The following is a 19,152-nucleotide window of genomic DNA, read 5'->3' on the forward strand; positions in this document are numbered from 1 at the left end:
CCTTACTTCACCGCATAAGGGCAAAGAATAGTAATGAAGGAGCCACATTTTTTTGCTATGGTTTTTGGGGTGAAAGTGAATATGGGACTTAAAAGCAAAATTTCAAATCAATACCAAAAAGTGACTGGCACTTTCACCGTTTCTTTTCCGAAATATATGACACGCAATATATGACACGCATTTGTCTATGTTCGCCTGCAAGTATAAAGAGCAAGAAGACATGGGGAGTGCTGTTCTTTACCTGGTTTTAAATCTAGAGGTGCAGAAACTGATTCCGTGTCCTAGTTTCAAATCATACTTGCAACCAAACAAGTGAAAACTGAACACAATTTAGAGGCATTTTGACAATGGGAATGTTATAGGCATTAGAGCGTGTCATGTCAAGCATTCAGAAATCTTCCTGTCACAGCAACTGAAAAGCATTAGAGCAAAGTATATATGTTTCAATGCATTAGTATCCAAAGTTGCCCTTAGACAGTTATGACAAACAAAAAACCCTAAAGCTGGTACACTCTCAAGGTATTGAGCATGAAAACCCACCTCATTCCATTGCCATTCCTGCCGTCTTACGCAAAACCTCACGAAACAGAGGATTGCAGCAAATTTCATCAGATGCCCAGAGGCAAACTCTGGTAACTTGGAAGATCGCCTTTTCCGGAATTCCCCGCTTCCCCAAACAATCTCCCGAAACCGACCCGTCACTCTGGTAGAGAATGACAACCCGTAAAATCCCGAGAGACAGCCCACCTAAAATCGAAAGAAATTGGGTGAAAACAAGGAGTGGGCTAACTTTCGGTGTGCAATCGAGATATCTTTGGATCCTATGTCTTTGTCATACTTGTCACCGCAGCGAGGGGCAATGAAGCAAAGATGACAGTACTTCCCAGTGAGCAATGTTTGCTTATATCCCGCCATAGCTAACTACACGCATTCACGCCAAGGTCATCATTGATCCCAACACTATGATTACTAGGCCTGGGCTATCTTTTGGTGTTAAAAAAAAAATAGCAAATCAAGCCAAAAATAGGGGTGGGTTACCTTTCAGAGGTAAGGCATCTCTCGGGATTTTACGGTAGTTCCATAATAACGTAACCTACGCTTTGATGCATCGCTGCGTTTCGGCCCTTTCAACAACACCTTTCAAGCCGTTCCAACAATACAAAACTGAGTAACAAAAAAGAAAAAAACGAAAATAATGCCCTCAAACTTAAGGCACAGCTCGGAGACGGCACTCGGCAAAGTCAGCCTCTAGGAACGGGGCGAGAAAGTGCACTGCCACTGCCGCGACAAATCGGCGTGTACGCTACCAACATCCATTTACCATCTTTAATGGACCACTGCAGACACTTGGCATTTTCCGAGCGAGTCGACAAAGGGTTGGCAAAGTGTCCGAACCTACCTCTGCCGCATGCGCATCGCCATGCCCCGAAGCTCTTCGGCTCGGTCCTGAAACAAAGAACAAAACAAATATCACTAGGTTCCTCCAACACTGGTCGCAAGGTCACTACTGCGGCGGCCCCCGTAACTTAATTTAATGATGTATGTTTTTGCATGCCTCAATGTATCCTGTGCTAGTTTGTTGACGCATTCTATTACTATGGCATTTGTGACGGAAACGGAGTGTCTTTTCGTGAAAATAAGCTTAGACTCGGGGTCCAAATGTGAGGCTGGCAGTCGAAACAAAGAACAAAACAAATATCACTAGGTTCCTCCAACACTGGTCGCAAGGTCACTACTGCGGCGGCCCCCGTAACTTAATTTAATGATGTACGTTTTTGCATGCCTCAATGTATCCTGTGCTAGTTTGTTGACGCATTCTATTACTATGGCATTTGTGACGGAAACGGAGTGTCTTTTCGTGAAAATAAGCTTAGACTCGGGGTCCAAATGTGAGGCTGGCAGTCGAAACAAAGAACAAAACAAATATCACTAGGTTCCTCCAACACTGGTCGCAAGGTCACTACTGCGGCGGCCCCCGTAACTTAATTTAATGATGTATGTTTTTGCATGCCTCAATGTATCCTGTGCTAGTTTGTTGACGCATTCTATTACTATGGCATTTGTGACGGAAACGGAGTGTCTTTTCGTGAAAATAAGCTTAGACTCGGGGTCCAAATGTGAGGCTGGCAGTCGAAACAAAGAACAAAACAAATATCACTAGGTTCCTCCAACACTGGTCGCAAGGTCACTACTGCGGCGGCCCCCGTAACTTAATTTAATTATGTACGTTTTTGCATGCCTCAATGTATCCTGTGCTAGTTTGTTGACGCATTCTATTACTATGGCATTTGTGACAGAAACGGAGTGTCTTTTCGTGAAAATAAGCTTAGACTCGGGGTCCAAATGTGAGGCTGGCAGTCGAAACAAAGAACAAAACAAATATCACTAGGTTCCTCCAACACTGGTCGCAAGGTCACTACTGCGGCGGCCCCCGTAACTTAATTTAATGATGTATGTTTTTGCATGCCTCAATGTATCCTGTGCTAGTTTGTTGACGCATTCTATTACTATGGCATTTGTGACGGAAACGGAGTGTCTTTTCGTGAAAATAAGCTTAGACTCGGGGTCCAAATGTGAGGCTGGCAGTCGAAACAAAGAACAAAACAAATATCACTAGGTTCCTCCAACACTGGTCGCAAGGTCACTACTGCGGCGGCCCCCGTAACTTAATTTAATGATGTACGTTTTTGCATGCCTCAATGTATCCTGTGCTAGTTTGTTGACGCATTCTATTACTATGGCATTTGTGACGGAAACGGAGTGTCTTTTCGTGAAAATAAGCTTAGACTCGGGGTCCAAATGTGAGGCTGGCAGTCGAAACAAAGAACAAAACAAGTATCACTAGGTTCCTCCAACACTGGTCGCAAGGTCACTACTGCGGCGGCCCCCGTAACTTAATTTAATGATGTATGTTTTTGCATGCCTCAATGTATCCTGTGCTAGTTTGTTGACGCATTCTATTACTATGGCATTTGTGACGGAAACGGAGTGTCTTTTTGTGAAAATAAGCTTAGACTCGGGGTCCAAATGTGAGGCTGGCAGTCGAAACAAAGAACAAAACAAATATCACTAGGTTCCTCCAACACTGGTCGCAAGGTCACTACTGCGGCGGCCCCCGTAACTTAATTTAATGATGTACGTTTTTGCATGCCTCAATGTATCCTGTGCTAGTTTGTTGACGCATTCTATTACTATGGCATTTGTGACGGAAACGGAGTGTCTTTTCGTAAAAATAAGCTTAGACTCGGGGTCCAAATGTGAGGCTGGCAGTCGAAACAAAGAACAAAACAAATATCACTAGGTTCCTCCAACACTGGTCGCAAGGTCACTACTGCGGCGGCCCCCGTAACTTAATTTAATGATGTACGTTTTTGCATGCCTCAATGTATCCTGTGCTAGTTTGTTGACGCATTCTATTACTATGGCATTTGTGACGGAAACGGAGTGTCTTTTCGTGAAAATAAGCTTAGACTCGGGGTCCAAATGTGAGGCTGGCAGTCGAAACAAAGAACAAAACAAATATCACTAGGTTCCTCCAACACTGGTCGCAAGGTCACTACTGCGGCGGCCCCCGTAACTTAATTTAATGATGTATGTTTTTGCATGCCTCAATGTATCCTGTGCTAGTTTGTTGACGCATTCTATTACTATGGCATTTGTGACGGAAACGGAGTGTCTTTTCGTGAAAATAAGCTTAGACTCGGGGTCCAAATGTGAGGCTGGCAGTCGAAACAAAGAACAAAACAAATATCACTAGGTTCCTCCAACACTGGTCGCAAGGTCACTACTGCGGCGGCCCCCGTAACTTAATTTAATTATGTACGTTTTTGCATGCCTCAATGTATCCTGTGCTAGTTTGTTGACGCATTCTATTACTATGGCATTTGTGACAGAAACGGAGTGTCTTTTCGTGAAAATAAGCTTAGACTCGGGGTCCAAATGTGAGGCTGGCAGTCGAAACAAAGAACAAAACAAATATCACTAGGTTCCTCCAACACTGGTCGCAAGGTCACTACTGCGGCGGCCCCCGTAACTTAATTTAATGATGTATGTTTTTGCATGCCTCAATGTATCCTGTGCTAGTTTGTTGACGCATTCTATTACTATGGCATTTGTGACGGAAACGGAGTGTCTTTTCGTGAAAATAAGCTTAGACTCGGGGTCCAAATGTGAGGCTGGCAGTCGAAACAAAGAACAAAACAAATATCACTAGGTTCCTCCAACACTGGTCGCAAGGTCACTACTGCGGCGGCCCCCGTAACTTAATTTAATGATGTACGTTTTTGCATGCCTCAATGTATCCTGTGCTAGTTTGTTGACGCATTCTATTACTATGGCATTTGTGACGGAAACGGAGTGTCTTTTCGTGAAAATAAGCTTAGACTCGGGGTCCAAATGTGAGGCTGGCAGTCGAAACAAAGAACAAAACAAGTATCACTAGGTTCCTCCAACACTGGTCGCAAGGTCACTACTGCGGCGGCCCCCGTAACTTAATTTAATGATGTATGTTTTTGCATGCCTCAATGTATCCTGTGCTAGTTTGTTGACGCATTCTATTACTATGGCATTTGTGACGGAAACGGAGTGTCTTTTTGTGAAAATAAGCTTAGACTCGGGGTCCAAATGTGAGGCTGGCAGTCGAAACAAAGAACAAAACAAATATCACTAGGTTCCTCCAACACTGGTCGCAAGGTCACTACTGCGGCGGCCCCCGTAACTTAATTTAATGATGTACGTTTTTGCATGCCTCAATGTATCCTGTGCTAGTTTGTTGACGCATTCTATTACTATGGCATTTGTGACGGAAACGGAGTGTCTTTTCGTAAAAATAAGCTTAGACTCGGGGTCCAAATGTGAGGCTGGCAGTCGAAACAAAGAACAAAACAAATATCACTAGGTTCCTCCAACACTGGTCGCAAGGTCACTACTGCGGCGGCCCCCGTAACTTAATTTAATGATGTATGTTTTTGCATGCCTCAATGTATCCTGTGCTAGTTTGTTGACGCATTCTATTACTATGGCATTTGTGACGGAAACGGAGTGTCTTTTCGTGAAAATAAGCTTAGACTCGGGGTCCAAATGTGAGGCTGGCAGTCGAAACAAAGAACAAAACAAATATCACTAGGTTCCTCCAACACTGGTCGCAAGGTCACTACTGCGGCGGCCCCCGTAACTTAATTTAATGATGTATGTTTTTGCATGCCTCAATGTATCCTGTGCTAGTTTGTTGACGCATTCTATTACTATGGCATTTGTGACGGAAACGGAGTGTCTTTTCGTGAAAATAAGCTTAGACTCGAGGTCCAAATGTGAGGCTGGCAGTCGAAACAAAGAACAAAACAAATATCACTAGGTTCCTCCAACACTGGTCGCAAGGTCACTACTGCGGCGGCCCCCGTAACTTAATTTAATGATGTACGTTTTTGCATGCCTCAATGTATCCTGTGCTAGTTTGTTGACGCATTCTATTACTATGGCATTTGTGACGGAAACGGAGTGTCTTTTCGTGAAAATAAGCTTAGACTCGGGGTCCAAATGTGAGGCTGGCAGTCGAAACAAAGAACAAAACAAATATCACTAGGTTCCTCCAACACTGGTCGCAAGGTCACTACTGCGGCGGCCCCCGTAACTTAATTTAATGATGTATGTTTTTGCATGCCTCAATGTATCCTGTGCTAGTTTGTTGACGCATTCTATTACTATGGCATTTGTGACGGAAACGGAGTGTCTTTTCGTGAAAATAAGCTTAGACTCGGGGTCCAAATGTGAGGCTGGCAGTCGAAACAAAGAACAAAACAAATGTCACTAGGTTCCTCCAACACTGGTCGCAAGGTCACTACTGCGGCGGCCCCCGTAACTTAATTTAATGATGTATGTTTTTGCATGCCTCAATGTATCCTGTGCTAGTTTGTTGACGCATTCTATTACTATGGCATTTGTGACGGAAACGGAGTGTCTTTTCGTGAAAATAAGCTTAGACTCGAGGTCCAAATGTGAGGCTGGCAGTCGAAACAAAGAACAAAACAAATATCACTAGGTTCCTCCAACACTGGTCGCAAGGTCACTACTGCGGCGGCCCCCGTAACTTAATTTAATGATGTACGTTTTTGCATGCCTCAATGTATCCTGTGCTAGTTTGTTGACGCATTCTATTACTATGGCATTTGTGACGGAAACGGAGTGTCTTTTCGTGAAAATAAGCTTAGACTCGGGGTCCAAATGTGAGGCTGGCAGTCGAAACAAAGAACAAAACAAATATCACTAGGTTCCTCCAACACTGGTCGCAAGGTCACTACTGCGGTGGCCCCCGTAACTTAATTTAATGATGTATGTTTTTGCATGCCTCAATGTATCCTGTGCTAGTTTGTTGACGCATTCTATTACTATGGCATTTGTGACGGAAACGGAGTGTCTTTTCGTGAAAATAAGCTTAGACTCGGGGTCCAAATGTGAGGCTGGCAGTCGAAACAAAGAACAAAACAAATATCACTAGGTTCCTCCAACACTGGTCGCAAGGTCACTACTGCGGCGGCCCCCGTAACTTAATTTAATGATGTATGTTTTTGCATGCCTCAATGTATCCTGTGCTAGTTTGTTGACGCATTCTATTACTATGGCATTTGTGACGGAAACGGAGTGTCTTTTCGTGAAAATAAGTTTTGACTCGAGGTCCAAATGTGAGGCTGGCAGTCGAAACAAAGAACAAAACAAATATCACTAGGTTCCTCCAACACTGGTCGCAAGGTCACTACTGCGGCGGCCCCCGTAACTTAATTTAATGATGTACGTTTTTGCATGCCTCAATGTATCCTGTGCTAGTTTGTTGACGCATTCTATTACTATGACATTTGTGACGGAAACGGAGTGTCTTTTCGTGAAAATAAGCTTAGACTCGGGGTCCAAATGTGAGGCTGGCAGTCGAAACAAAGAACAAAACAAATATCACTAGGTTCCTCCAACACTGGTCGCAAGGTCACTACTGCGGCGGCCCCCGTAACTTAATTTAATGATGTATGTTTTTGCATGCCTCAATGTATCCTGTGCTAGTTTGTTGACGCATTCTATTACTATGACATTTGTGACGGAAACGGAGTGTCTTTTCGTGAAAATAAGCTTAGACTCGGGGTCCAAATGTGAGGCTGGCAGTCGAAACAAAGAACAAAACAAATATCACTAGGTTCCTCCAACACTGGTCACAAGGTCACTACTGCGGCGGCCCCCGTAACTTAATTTAATGATGTACGTTTTTGCATGCCTCAATGTATCCTGTGCTAGTTTGTTGACGCATTCTATTACTATGGCATTTGTGACGGAAACGGAGTGTCTTTTCGTGAAAATAAGCTTAGACTCGGGGTCCAAATGTGAGGCTGGCAGTCGAAACAAAGAACAAAACAAATATCACTAGGTTCCTCCAACACTGGTCGCAAGGTCACTACTGCGGCGGCCCCCGTAACTTAATTTAATGATGTATGTTTTTGCATGCCTCAATGTATCCTGTGCTAGTTTGTTGACGCATTCTATTACTATAACATTTGTGACGGAAACGGAGTGTCTTTTCGTGAAAATAAGCTTAGACTCGGGGTCCAAATGTTAGGCTGGCAGTCGAAACAAAGAACAAAACAAATATCACTAGGTTCCTCCAACACTGGTCGCAAGGTCACTACTGCGGCGGCCCCCGTAACTTAATTTAATGATGTACGTTTTTGCATGCCTCAATGTATCCTGTGCTAGTTTGTTGACGCATTCTATTACTATGGCATTTGTGACGGAAACGGAGTGTCTTTTCGTGAAAATAAGCTTAGACTCGGGGTCCAAATGTGAGGCTGGCAGTCGAAACAAAGAACAAAACAAATATCACTAGGTTCCTCCAACACTGGTCGCAAGGTCACTACTGCGGCGGCCCTCGTAACTTAATTTAATGATGTACGTTTTTGCATGCCTCAATGTATCCTGTGCTAGTTTGTTGACGCATTCTATTACTATGGCATTTGTGACGGAAACGGAGTGTCTTTTCGTGAAAATAAGCTTAGACTCGGGGTCCAAATGTGAGGCTGGCAGTCGAAACAAAGAACAAAACAAATATCACTAGGTTCCTCCAACACTGGTCGCAAGGTCACTACTGCGGCGGCCCCCGTAACTTAATTTAATGATGTACGTTTTTGCATGCCTCAATGTATCCTGTGCTAGTTTGTTGACGCATTCTATTACTATGGCATTTGTGACGGAAACGGAGTGTCTTTTCGTGAAAATAAGCTTAGACTCGGGGTCCAAATGTGAGGCTGGCAGTCGAAACAAAGAACAAAACAAATATCACTAGGTTCCTCCAACACTGGTCGCAAGGTCACTACTGCGGCGGCCCCCGTAACTTAATTTAATGATGTATGTTTTTGCATGCCTCAATGTATCCTGTGCTAGTTTGTTGACGCATTCTATTACTATGGCATTTGTGACGGAAACGGAGTGTCTTTTCGTGAAAATAAGCTTAGACTCGGGATCCAAATGTGAGGCTGGCAGTCGAAACAAAGAACAAAACAAATATCACTAGGTTCCTCCAACACTGGTCGCAAGGTCACTACTGCGGCGGCCCCCAAAACTTAATTTAATGATGTACGTTTTTGCATGCCTCAATGTATCCTGTGCTAGTTTGTTGACGCATTCTATTACTATGGCATTTGTGACGGAAACGGAGTGTCTTTCCGTGAAAATAAGCTTAGACTCGGGGTCCAAATGTGAGGCTGGCAGTCGAAACAAAGAACAAAACAAATATCACTAGGTTCCTCCAACACTGGTCGCAAGGTCACTACTGCGGCGATCCCCGTAAGTTAATTTAACGATGAACGTCTTTGCATGCCTCAATGTATCCTGTGCTAGTTTGTTGACGCGTTCTATTACTATGGCACTTGTGACGGAAACGGAGTGTCTTTTCGTGAAAATAAGCTTAGACTTGGGGTCCAAATGTGAGGCTGGCGGTCAAGATAAGGTGCCAAAGTTCCAGAATGTAATAAAATGCCGTCTGCCTGAAAAGTTCAAAAGGACTTTAAAAAATTTAGAATGGGCAAATGGTTTCCCGGGGACCTCACGAATATGTGCAAACAAATAGCATCCACTGTCAACGACAAATGTTATTTTCCGCCAAAAAGATTAAAAATATACGGCTTAAAGTTAAGTTTTCATATTTAGGCACTTGAGGTCTTCATTTTGGGGAAAAGCATACCGCTTCATGTTTCTTGCAAACAACTTGTACATTGCACTGCTGAACCATAACAGTAATGTATGAATGTACTGTTCTCGTAATCATGATGACATGCTAGATCTTAAATCCTAATAAATCTAACATTCCTTTTTCACGACCACAGACCTTTCTGCAGCCTTTCTGCATGTAAAACATGTTTGTTATTCTGGCAAGTTGTTTATGTGGGCACAACTGACATTCGGTGGAAGAGTTCTCAGAAAAGTGTGCATTCTCATCTTGTTAATATGGGCACCGAGCAACATGAAGCCTACCATAGATTTCCTTCCGGGTGAGAAGTGGCTGGAACTCCCACAGGTTAGCAGTAAAAGTTGACTTTGTCGTGCGCTTCATTGACAAGTCCCGAAAAAGGCATTGCACTGTTGTGTTCAGGGTTGTTTTCCCCTAATGGTTAATGAACTCTGAGAGCAAGTGATAGAATTAGCAGTTATAAAACCAGGACTGAAGTGCATTGTAACTCATTTTTTTATGCCTATCCCCCCTCACTGTAAATGACATGTTTGCTCTATGACCACCTTATGAGAAAAAAAAAAGTGGTTACATTAACATGAGTTAACTGCATGCATCTACAGTGGGCTTAGAAACTGTTCTAGGGATTTGTAATGTACTTTGTGCCTTGAGGGTAAAAAGATAAATAAAAAATAAAGTCAGGACATGTCAACGATTTCATGCTAATTAAAAACAATGATTGGGTAGGTTGAAGGTAACAAATATCACAATTACCCTCACTGCTCTCTTCTTTATTATATTAATTGCATTAAAATGAGAAAAAGAAACGTGTTAACACAAGCCAGATAAAAAACAAGGTAAAGCAATACTGTCTGTTCAACATGTTTTTAACACCTACAGATTTACCGAGTTTGGAGCAGTAGCATTTGACACCATTCTCCCAAAACCAGGAAAGACGACTCAAAATTTAAATATCCATATTTAGAGAGACCATGGAGTTGATCGTTCGAGCCATGTGGGCAGAAAATCCTTCTTCTGCTTTTGGCACACTGAACCATAGAAGTTTGTGGAGGGCATGCATCAACAGTCAGCCATTGCTATCCATGGAATGACTTCGACAAACTACAGAGTGCAAACAGTGCTGGGTTGCAGCACTCTTCAGTACTGCAGATTTAACTTCTGCACCAAAAGAAGAGTCCAAACCAGAGCCCAGAAGAGTTCTGGTTTGGACTAAGTGAAAATGAGTTCTGAAATGGATGAAAAAATATTCAATTGATTTGGCAAACGCGGCGGAATCGCCCCTCTTTTATGTCGTCCATTTCATGCGGACTGCTTCAAGCATGCATACCGACGCACAGTGGAATGTGCACAAAAGCAGCTGCAGTCCACCTGCAGCCTTGTGCTTGCTGTTCTGACAACTCTGGCTTGCTCACTGCAGGCATCCAGGCATCTGACACTTAAATATCTGGCGCCGTTTCTGTGGCACACGACGACAAATGCACATCAAGCTATTCTCGAACAGATGTTGCCGTCTGTATTTGATCTTAAAAATGAGAAAAGCTTTAGGCTGAATACTAAATTTCACGTGCAATCTATCGACCGGCAAGTACTGGAAAATGTAATATCAAAAAATGCTTTGCAATTTTCATTAGTGGACGTCATTCAGTTTTCATAGCACGTGAAAATAATACCATTTCAAACTTCATTATTCAATTTCTTTTTTTTTAATTACATTCTCTGCACAGTGCACAGGTCATTGCTTACTTTCTTTAATTCATTATATCCCACAGACCATTCCCAAAGTTATTGTGGATGTCAGAACATTTTCACTCGAGAAATAAAAGTGCTCACTATCCGATATCATGGCCGATTAAAAGCAAAATAATAAACAGCTAAGAATAAATGTAGTATTACGACATTAAAGTACTGTCGACACCGGTTATAACGAAGTCATCGGGAATCGGAAATCACTTCGCTATATCCGCTATATCGTTATAACCGACTGGTTTTAACGAAGTGCAAAAGGGAATGGAATGTCGTGATCGCTTCGCTGTAGCCACTATTTCGGTATAACGGACTTCGTTATAACCGATCTCGACAGTATAGCTAAATAATGGGCCTTTAATTTTACTTTATTATGAATGTAGAAAACATAAAAAGAAAGTTATAAACCATCAAAAAAGAATGGTGGGGTTGCACCTTCATTGGTGCTGCGCATGGTGAAGTGTAGAACAGCATACTTTTTACAAATGCAGGTCATCCGGCACATGAACAAAACAAGTTACGGCAGAACTAACAGCAGATTCAAACAAACGAGATCATGCTTACAGACAGTGGAATTCAAGTTCGGCTATTGTGGATGTAGAGAAAAAGTATGTGAAGGACTCTGAGAACTTTCAATAATATCACAAGGGCATACTCAAGCACGAAGAACCACAAGGTGTTTTTGTTTTTGTTGGTATCCTGCATAAGTAGCCATGAACTCTGAGCGCATATTTAGCCAGTCAGCCCAAGTTGACATGGCTTCAAAGGAATGTAACGGGTGCCCCTGGGACTCACCCAGCGTTCTTGCAGAATCTTGTCCTGCTTTTCACGTTCAGCCCTTTTGTCGGCTTTGTCTGGAAGACGAGACAGAAACGTAAGCGTTAGCTGTCTCTCAAGGCAAACAAGCACGGGTCTGCTCACAAACTCAACGACAGCTCCAGCAGACTGCTTGTTGCCTTTCAACAGCCATACGCGAAACCCTCAGCTCACATCCAGCACTTTGTTCGGAAGACCATTACGGCGGAGCTCTGCAAGAGCTGCCTACAATCATCACATTGGATAATCCGATTAGTCAGAAACGGAGCTAGACCCAATGCTACAGTGCCCATCAAAAGCCCCAGGTCGGCAGTCGCTCCACGAGAGTTCGTTAGAAGGAAGACCAACGTCTCCGCATGTTCGTGACTCCAGCGGACAATAGGGGTCTCCACTCTCGAGCACAGATGGCAACCGAAAACCGGTCGTGCCGTGTCGTGCACCAGCTAAACGCACGACACTCGGGTTTCGGCGGGTAAGCATTGACCTCGGAACGGTTTGCCACGATTTTCGTCCGCTATGTTCAAACCTGCGGCGGTGTGTTGGCATAGGCGAACTTCCGGAGGCTTGGCCTTCTTCAGAGAAGCAGAGAAAGGACTACCTACTGTGCTTTTACAGCGCCGACGAATGTTAATAAACGCACAATGCCTGGTTCATGCGGTTGCGTAGGTTGCGATCAGAGCGACCCGGGCAACTAGACGATACGACGGTCGCTGGGACAACTGTTTGCCCTGCACGACGTGAGAAGCAATGCAAGGCACACCTAGTTACTTAGGCCACTATGAGTCATTGTTTTCCCTGGAGCCCTGCGATTGCTGCCGTGTTTGTTGCCTTAGACACAACCAACGCAACTTCCATTCGCTTTACTTCGGCCACTATAGCATTAGCCGCCGACCACGTGCAATCACGGAAGTCACAGGCGATGAGCAGAAATGGTGAAAGGACCCGTCTCAGCCGGTTCAGTTTTTCCGCTAGGTACCGTCTGTTTTGCCAAAGTCGCGAATAGGCATCCATTGACACAGAACTTGAACCTGGATGTTTTTGTTTTTTTTGCAGTGTTTGACTTTTATGCATTTCAAACTTTTGGATGCGAGATACTCGGGGCAAAACACTCACATTGCTTGTTGAGGGCAGCCTGCATCTTGCGCTTCAGCTTCTCCCGCGGTGTCAGACCCGACGGAGCGCCGCCCTACAAGAACAGTTTCAGACTTTGAGCAAGACGTCTTCCGCTTCTCTCCCAACACCCACAGAAAAATAGCGTTGCTTGCACCACATCCGAAAACCAAAGTTGTTCCGCAAAGGGCACATTGCACGTTTAGTGATGGTGACAACTGAAGTGAGTCGCTCTATTTGCTGCAAGTCAAGGGTGATTTGGTGCACCAAGCAATATCCGTGAGACGGGAGCTGAAGCGTTGCGGAAGCTTGGGCTAAGGTAAACCTCGACGCAAAGAGGGCAATGCGAACCACTTCTTTCTGGCAATTGAGCCGTCAAAAGACACGGCTGATGGTAGAGGATATCCAATTTGAAGGAATGCACTACATCATAAACTCATTATAACAGACCTCATGGCATGATGATTTTGGTCTGCTGCAAAAGGAGTGTGCAGAGCGCGGGTACTTCTACTACAGACTTTGACATAGATTGTGACTGCAGTCTGTTCTAACAAGCGAGACTGACAAAATGTGAATGAACATACGAAAAGAACTGGTTTAATGAACTTTGAAAGGTATCAATGTTTTATTGAGCTGCACCGATGGTCGTCAACACTGTGCGCTTTGGGTTGTACAAAGTTCACGAGGCGCTGAGAGCCATGACAGCCGTTCGCAAAACGGATGCCACCGCTGCAAAACAAAAGCCGCATAATGTCCGAAATAATGACTGCTGTCCGAGAGTCCCCTATACTGGAATGGCGAACTACTTAGAAACTCCCTAGTATAGTCCATTATATCCGAATGTATGTTATATAACAGAATCTGTAGTAAGCTAAGCTGGCTCAACGGCACAGATAGGATGACCATCCAAACTTCACAAACCAGTGTCTTATAACTAGGATTCTGTGCTTTCAGAGTTTTCGCGAAAAATTGGGAAGTTGGTTTTCTGAGTTTTCTTTGTCGCTAGAAATTCAAGGTTCATTGGAGTTTATTTTTCTTAGATTCACAATTCTCCAAAATTCTGAGTTTAATTCTACTCTGTTGCCAATTTTTTTTTTTTTTAATTCAAAACAAAGATAAATATTCTTTGGACAAAAACAAACTCCAAGTTGATAAAAGTTAGTACTACTGCCAATCGCCCTTGTAATTGGAACTATACTAACTGCCCTACGACAAATCTTGCAAACAAGTGTTGCTTCAATAAATATCAGTACTCTGAAATAGCCAAACTCATTGGGAAGCATAAAAGCTTCAGCTACCCTTTTATAAAATCTATGGGTTTCTTTCACAGTTAACGACACCTCCTCTATTTAAGAAGCACAAATAGAATGGTCCAAACTGGAAACCAGGACAGTGGTTTCTGTAGTGGCCAACAAGTACAGTATTTTGACCCGCTGTACTGTATGGGCCTTGACGAAATAAACAGGGAAACTCCATTTTGTCATAAACCTGAGATGAAAAAAAAAAATTAAAGTGGCCATTTTTAAAGATTGTTAACTCATAAAATCATAATTTTTTCTTTTCATTTTGCCACCATGACCTCAAAATTTCTAGTTTTTCGGATACATCCGAACTGACGCAAATTTTACCCGTGTGTGTTTTCCAGAGCTTTTCGGGCTTATCCGAAAACACGGAACCCTATTTATGACCCAACGACTGCTGTAACAAGATTTGTTGTAACAAGGTTGTACTGTATCACATCCACTTCTTGCTACAAACTAAGACCGCGTTTGTATGCCATCACGCAACGTGAAACGAGAATGGCGCGAGTCACGCAGCGTTAGCAAGGACCCCAAGCTGCCCAAGCTTCATGCACAAGCTCGTGACCCTCGGCAGTTGTTCCCGAGTAAGAGGAGGACCTTTGCAGGTTGCTGCTTCAAACTTCTTCAAAGTTCTTTTTGGCAACGGGACACCACCCCAGAGTTTGTCGGAATCCCCCCCAATTGATGCTCCAAACAAAATAGAGAGAAAGAAAGAAAAAAAAAAAGAAATCCACAAAAGAAAAAGAAAGAGGAGCAACAATTTGAAAGCAGGACCAAGATCTTACTGACTTTGGAGGCAGGACCGGGTTTACCCACAGAGACGTTGGTTCTGGAAAGAAGACACTTGTCTTAGCCGCTGCACACTCGAAATGAGGTAGCAGTTTTTGAAACTAACATAGCTGTTGCAAGCCAAAATCAAGATCAAGGACTTGTATTGTTCCCTCTCACGTTTGTGTGCGCAGAAGAAAAAAAAACTAACTAGACAGATGAGGGAGTTTAAAACGATTTCGCCTAGACTAAGCACTGCTTAGTATAAAGTATTGACAATGCACGGTGGATACAAAATGCACATTCCCCAGATACCGTCACAGTTTGTTGGATTGGGAGACTGCCAGTTTAGTTCTCTTTAATGCTGTTCCGTTTTGTTTCACAGCATTTTCATCCCATTGCAGGAGACACCTTAAGCTTTATCTTGATTTATTGCTCACCCCACAGTGGCAGATTTAATTAGACTAAAAACAAGCAGGGAGGCCGATGTACACCCATGTTTGAAGACAAAAAATTTAGAAAAAAACTAGAAAAACGAGAAGAAAATAGGTACTACCACCCATCCCTTAAAGAGTGAGAGATTGCTTCAGAACAGTGTGTGTAAGAAAACAACACAAAAGAAAGCATTGCACAACCCCTGATATACTAGTGCAACCTCACCAGCAGCATCTCACCTGCAAAAGAACGGACCTAAAATACTTCGAAAAGCAGGAGGGACATTAAGACCCCAAGTTCTGGAAGCACACTGGTAGAAAAAAAAAAAAAAAAATGACAACTTTGCAATTGAGAGAAGGCAATGCAGAAAGAAGGAAAACTAGTACCAACAGATGCTGAGAAACAAAATCCACAACACGAAAGCAGATCGCAGTGCTGAAAATGCAAAGGAAAAAAACTATTTTTTTCAAACAACCTGGATCAAAAGAAAATAAAAAATTTACAATGAAAGAAAAAATTTTTTTTTAGAGCTATATTTACGGCGCGAAACAAATTTGCAGTTGGCGCCCGCAGAAAAATGGCCGCTATAGTCACGTGGTGCTTCCACCCTTTCCGGAGCTTCCTATGGGCTCTAAAAGTTACTTAGTACTCTTTAAGTGCCACAAAAAAACTAAGTTCAATAAGTAAGCTTTAGAGCCCATAGGAAGCTCCCGAAAGAGCGCAAGCACCACGTGATAGACTGTGCCGGTCACGGACGCCACTTACAAATTCATTTTGCCCTGTAAATATAGCTCTATCTGTTTTTTTGTTTTTTAAGCAATAAATTTATTTTATGGCATCTTTTACCCCTTCAAACCGTCTAAAAAAAACATTTTTTTCTTTGCATCTGTTTTTTAAGCTGGAAACTTTGACACCTATGCCGAGAGTTAAGAATAGAACATTGTGGCAAACAGGCAGGGCACGATAGAAGACTTTTGCGACGCCCAATCCCTAGTCGCCTCACTCTCGCGTCTTCAGGAACCTAATCCTGCCTGCCTTATTACTTCAGCTTCAGAAAACAGTAGGTACTTTGCGCTCCACAAAGGCACAGCTCAAAAACGTGCAAAAAAATGTGGATAAAGTGAGGAAAAGTCCACGCAGCACCACATGCCACAAGTGACAGTGCCGTTGACCAACCTCTAAAAAAGAAAAAGGTTATTCAAAGGCAAGATGGTCAAAAGACAAATCAGGTAACCCCCCCCCCCCCCCCCCCCCCACCTTTCCTAAAAAAAATAAAAATTGCGTGGCTTAGACATTTTGTCAATTACAAAGGTGCGACAGCACTTGATGATATTTCTAATGTGCAGCATTTCGCAATGCCTCCAAATCTACTAGATTATTCTATTAATATATGCAGTGCGTGTCAGACTATAGAGTTTTCGTTCCTACGCAGCCGGGGGGGGGGGGAAAGGGATGTTAGCACACCGCTTACGTCCGCCACCCCCAGTTAACTCATTCTTCACGGCACAATGCCATTGGTCACCCATACTATGATGTCTAACCAATAGCTGCACCCCGTCAAAAACACTCTCCCATGGCCTCGCTACGGCGCGACCAATACAAGCAAGTAAGGTCTGTGCAAAACTCCCGTATAAAGCTATCGCTCTAAAAAAAAAAATACTGGCGGATGGCAAAAAGTTTAAAGTTGTGAGACGCCGTCGGCCCGACTCACTTCAGCGCATCGGCTGCGGGCCAGGTGCGACGCACCCCGTTGGCGCCACCTGCCCCCGCCTGACCCCGGGAGCTCTCGCTGTTGTCGTCCTCGCTGGTCCCCGACTTGCGCTCCGCCTCGCTGCTGGGCGACTTCGAGCGCGACCTCGACAGACTGTGCCGGTAGTAGGACTTGCGGGGAGGGCTCGGCAGCCTCTTCGGAGGAGACGGCGAACGCCGGCCCTTGGGCGGGGAAGAGGACGACCGCCGGCGGGAGCCCCGGCGCCTCGACCTCGATCTCGACCTGCGCAAGACCGCCCCCTTAGATCTAGCAGGCACGAGTTGATCCATACTTGTAACGAACTGTTACAGCGAGAGCCTCCGATAACAAACTTCTCGGGTGACAAAGTTCTGTCATAACAAATTTCTTGTGCAACTAAGTTCAGTTATAACAAAATTCTTGTGCAACCAAGTTCTGTTATAACAAAGTTCTGTTACAACAACATTCTTTTCAAACCAAGTTTTGTTATAAGAAAGTTCTTTTGCAACAAAGAGTCATCGTAACAAATTTCTTTTGAAATAAAGTTTTCTTGCAACAAAGCTTTTCGCTAACGAACTGAGGCTCTAACGAACCCTTGCTCTCTCGCTATATCCTGTTTTAACAACTGCTGTTTTAACCACCCAAAGCCTCTTGCAACAATGTTCTATAACAACAAACTTCAGTTTTAATAAACTCTTCTAACTAAAGCTTCTTATAAGATCTTGTAACAAAGTTCTGTTATAACAAGCTTTTGTTTTAATAAACTCCAGAAACTCCCATTGTAACACCTGCTCCCTTTTATCTGCTCAGGTGTCCGGTCAAACTTCAGTTGAGCAAGCGGAGAAGTGGTTTATCGCCCAGCCAGACAGGGAATTCAGTGTTTGAGGACAATTAATCCGTCCGTATTTGGAAACTTTAATGTCCTTTCAATCAGTAGGCAAGTAAGAAAAAAGTAACCTAAAGGACCTCACTAGTGCTGCTACCTAAGCCACATTGGCTCTCAAACTTGATCTCGAGGAAGATCCATCTTTCTCGAATGGCTGTCGAGGGAAAAGAAGTGCAGACACTCAGGGTGTAGACTTTGAGCGACTCCAGACCTCACCTTGAGCGGCTTGGTGACCTCCACCTGCTGTTCCGCTGTCGCGACCTCGACCTCGACCTCGGAGAGGGCCGAGTGCCTCGGCGCTGCGTCCTGTACGACCTTTCCCAGCTGCGGCTCCTTCTCCTCCTTTTGTCCCTCCTCCCCCTCGACGACGACCTTGAGCGCGACCTTGACCTGGAGCTGGACGAACCCCAGCGCGAAGGCCGAGCCCCTCTGCCATGGTTTGAGGACCGGGTCGAGCTGTTGTAGCGGCCTCGAGACCTGGGGACATTCGCAATGTTGTCGCAATGCCCAATCGCCGCGATACTCCATCCAAAAGCAGAAGACGCGTCACGGCCTCTCTGCCTGTGTAATACATTTCAGACTGCTAATCTTTCATGAACCAAATTTGCATCTTTCTCGCATTACCGAAACAAAGGCAGTGGTACCAACGCAGAATGTAATGTGTGCTACTTCAAGATGACGTTGCACGGATCAACTCTGCACATATTTCGTGCGTCGAAAGCGCGACCATCGTTGACACATTGTCTCTGGAAGAAGGCCCTGCCAAATCTAGCACTACAGTGGAAGTACAATGCGAAGCTTGCGTCTCTCGTGGTCGCACGCACCAGCTGCAATCTGCTATTTTGCATCTCCCTATTTCCTCCGAAGCACGTGCTCACTGTCGGTCCCCTTGCCGCCTACCGCAGTGCAAGATATATGTTATATAAATATATAGGTGTGGGCACTGTGCAAATTGCAGCTGCCAGATAAAGTCCTTTTCCCGCCTTGCTCGCAAGCAGCGCCACCAGACGACTCGACATGTGGGCCCGGTTTACTACGCCTCTTTATGAAAGACAAGCTTGTTTTAGAATGCAGTTCTTAGGCGCCTGTTTCCGGCTTTAGCTGCGACGATATTGGCGTAACTGCACGCTGCATAAAGGGATGT

The 19,152-nt window shown here is 44.1% G+C and overlaps 1 protein-coding gene across 3 annotated transcripts in view; it reads right to left on the minus strand.

Annotated features, from left to right (window-relative positions):
• The window catches only part of LOC8023895 (CLK4-associating serine/arginine rich protein), a 40,833-nt gene that overhangs the window by 4,060 nt on the left and 17,621 nt on the right, over positions 1–19,152 (minus strand). The window contains exons 13-18 of one of the 3 annotated variants that reach the window (XR_005798328.2): positions 18,225–18,485; positions 17,105–17,386; positions 14,980–15,019; positions 12,893–12,965; positions 11,759–11,817; positions 1,322–1,446 (exon numbers count right to left, since the gene is read on the minus strand). Coding sequence is in view for 1 of the 3 variants with exons in the window: in XM_029989888.3 (XP_029845748.2) it covers positions 1,400–1,446; positions 11,759–11,817; positions 12,893–12,965; positions 14,980–15,019; positions 17,105–17,386; positions 18,225–18,485 (762 nt within the window). In the remaining 2 variants the exon portion in view is untranslated. Of the gene's footprint in view, positions 1–1,321; positions 1,447–11,758; positions 11,818–12,892; positions 12,966–14,975; positions 15,020–17,104; positions 17,387–18,224; positions 18,486–19,152 lie in introns of all 3 variants that reach the window. The other 2 variants (XR_005798329.2, XM_029989888.3) reach the window with 2 other exon arrangements.

Source organism: Ixodes scapularis, unplaced genomic scaffold (assembly GCF_016920785.2).
Source record: "Ixodes scapularis isolate PalLabHiFi unplaced genomic scaffold, ASM1692078v2 PGA_scaffold10__122_contigs__length_95168666, whole genome shotgun sequence".
NCBI classification, from domain to species: domain Eukaryota; kingdom Metazoa; phylum Arthropoda; class Arachnida; order Ixodida; family Ixodidae; genus Ixodes; species Ixodes scapularis.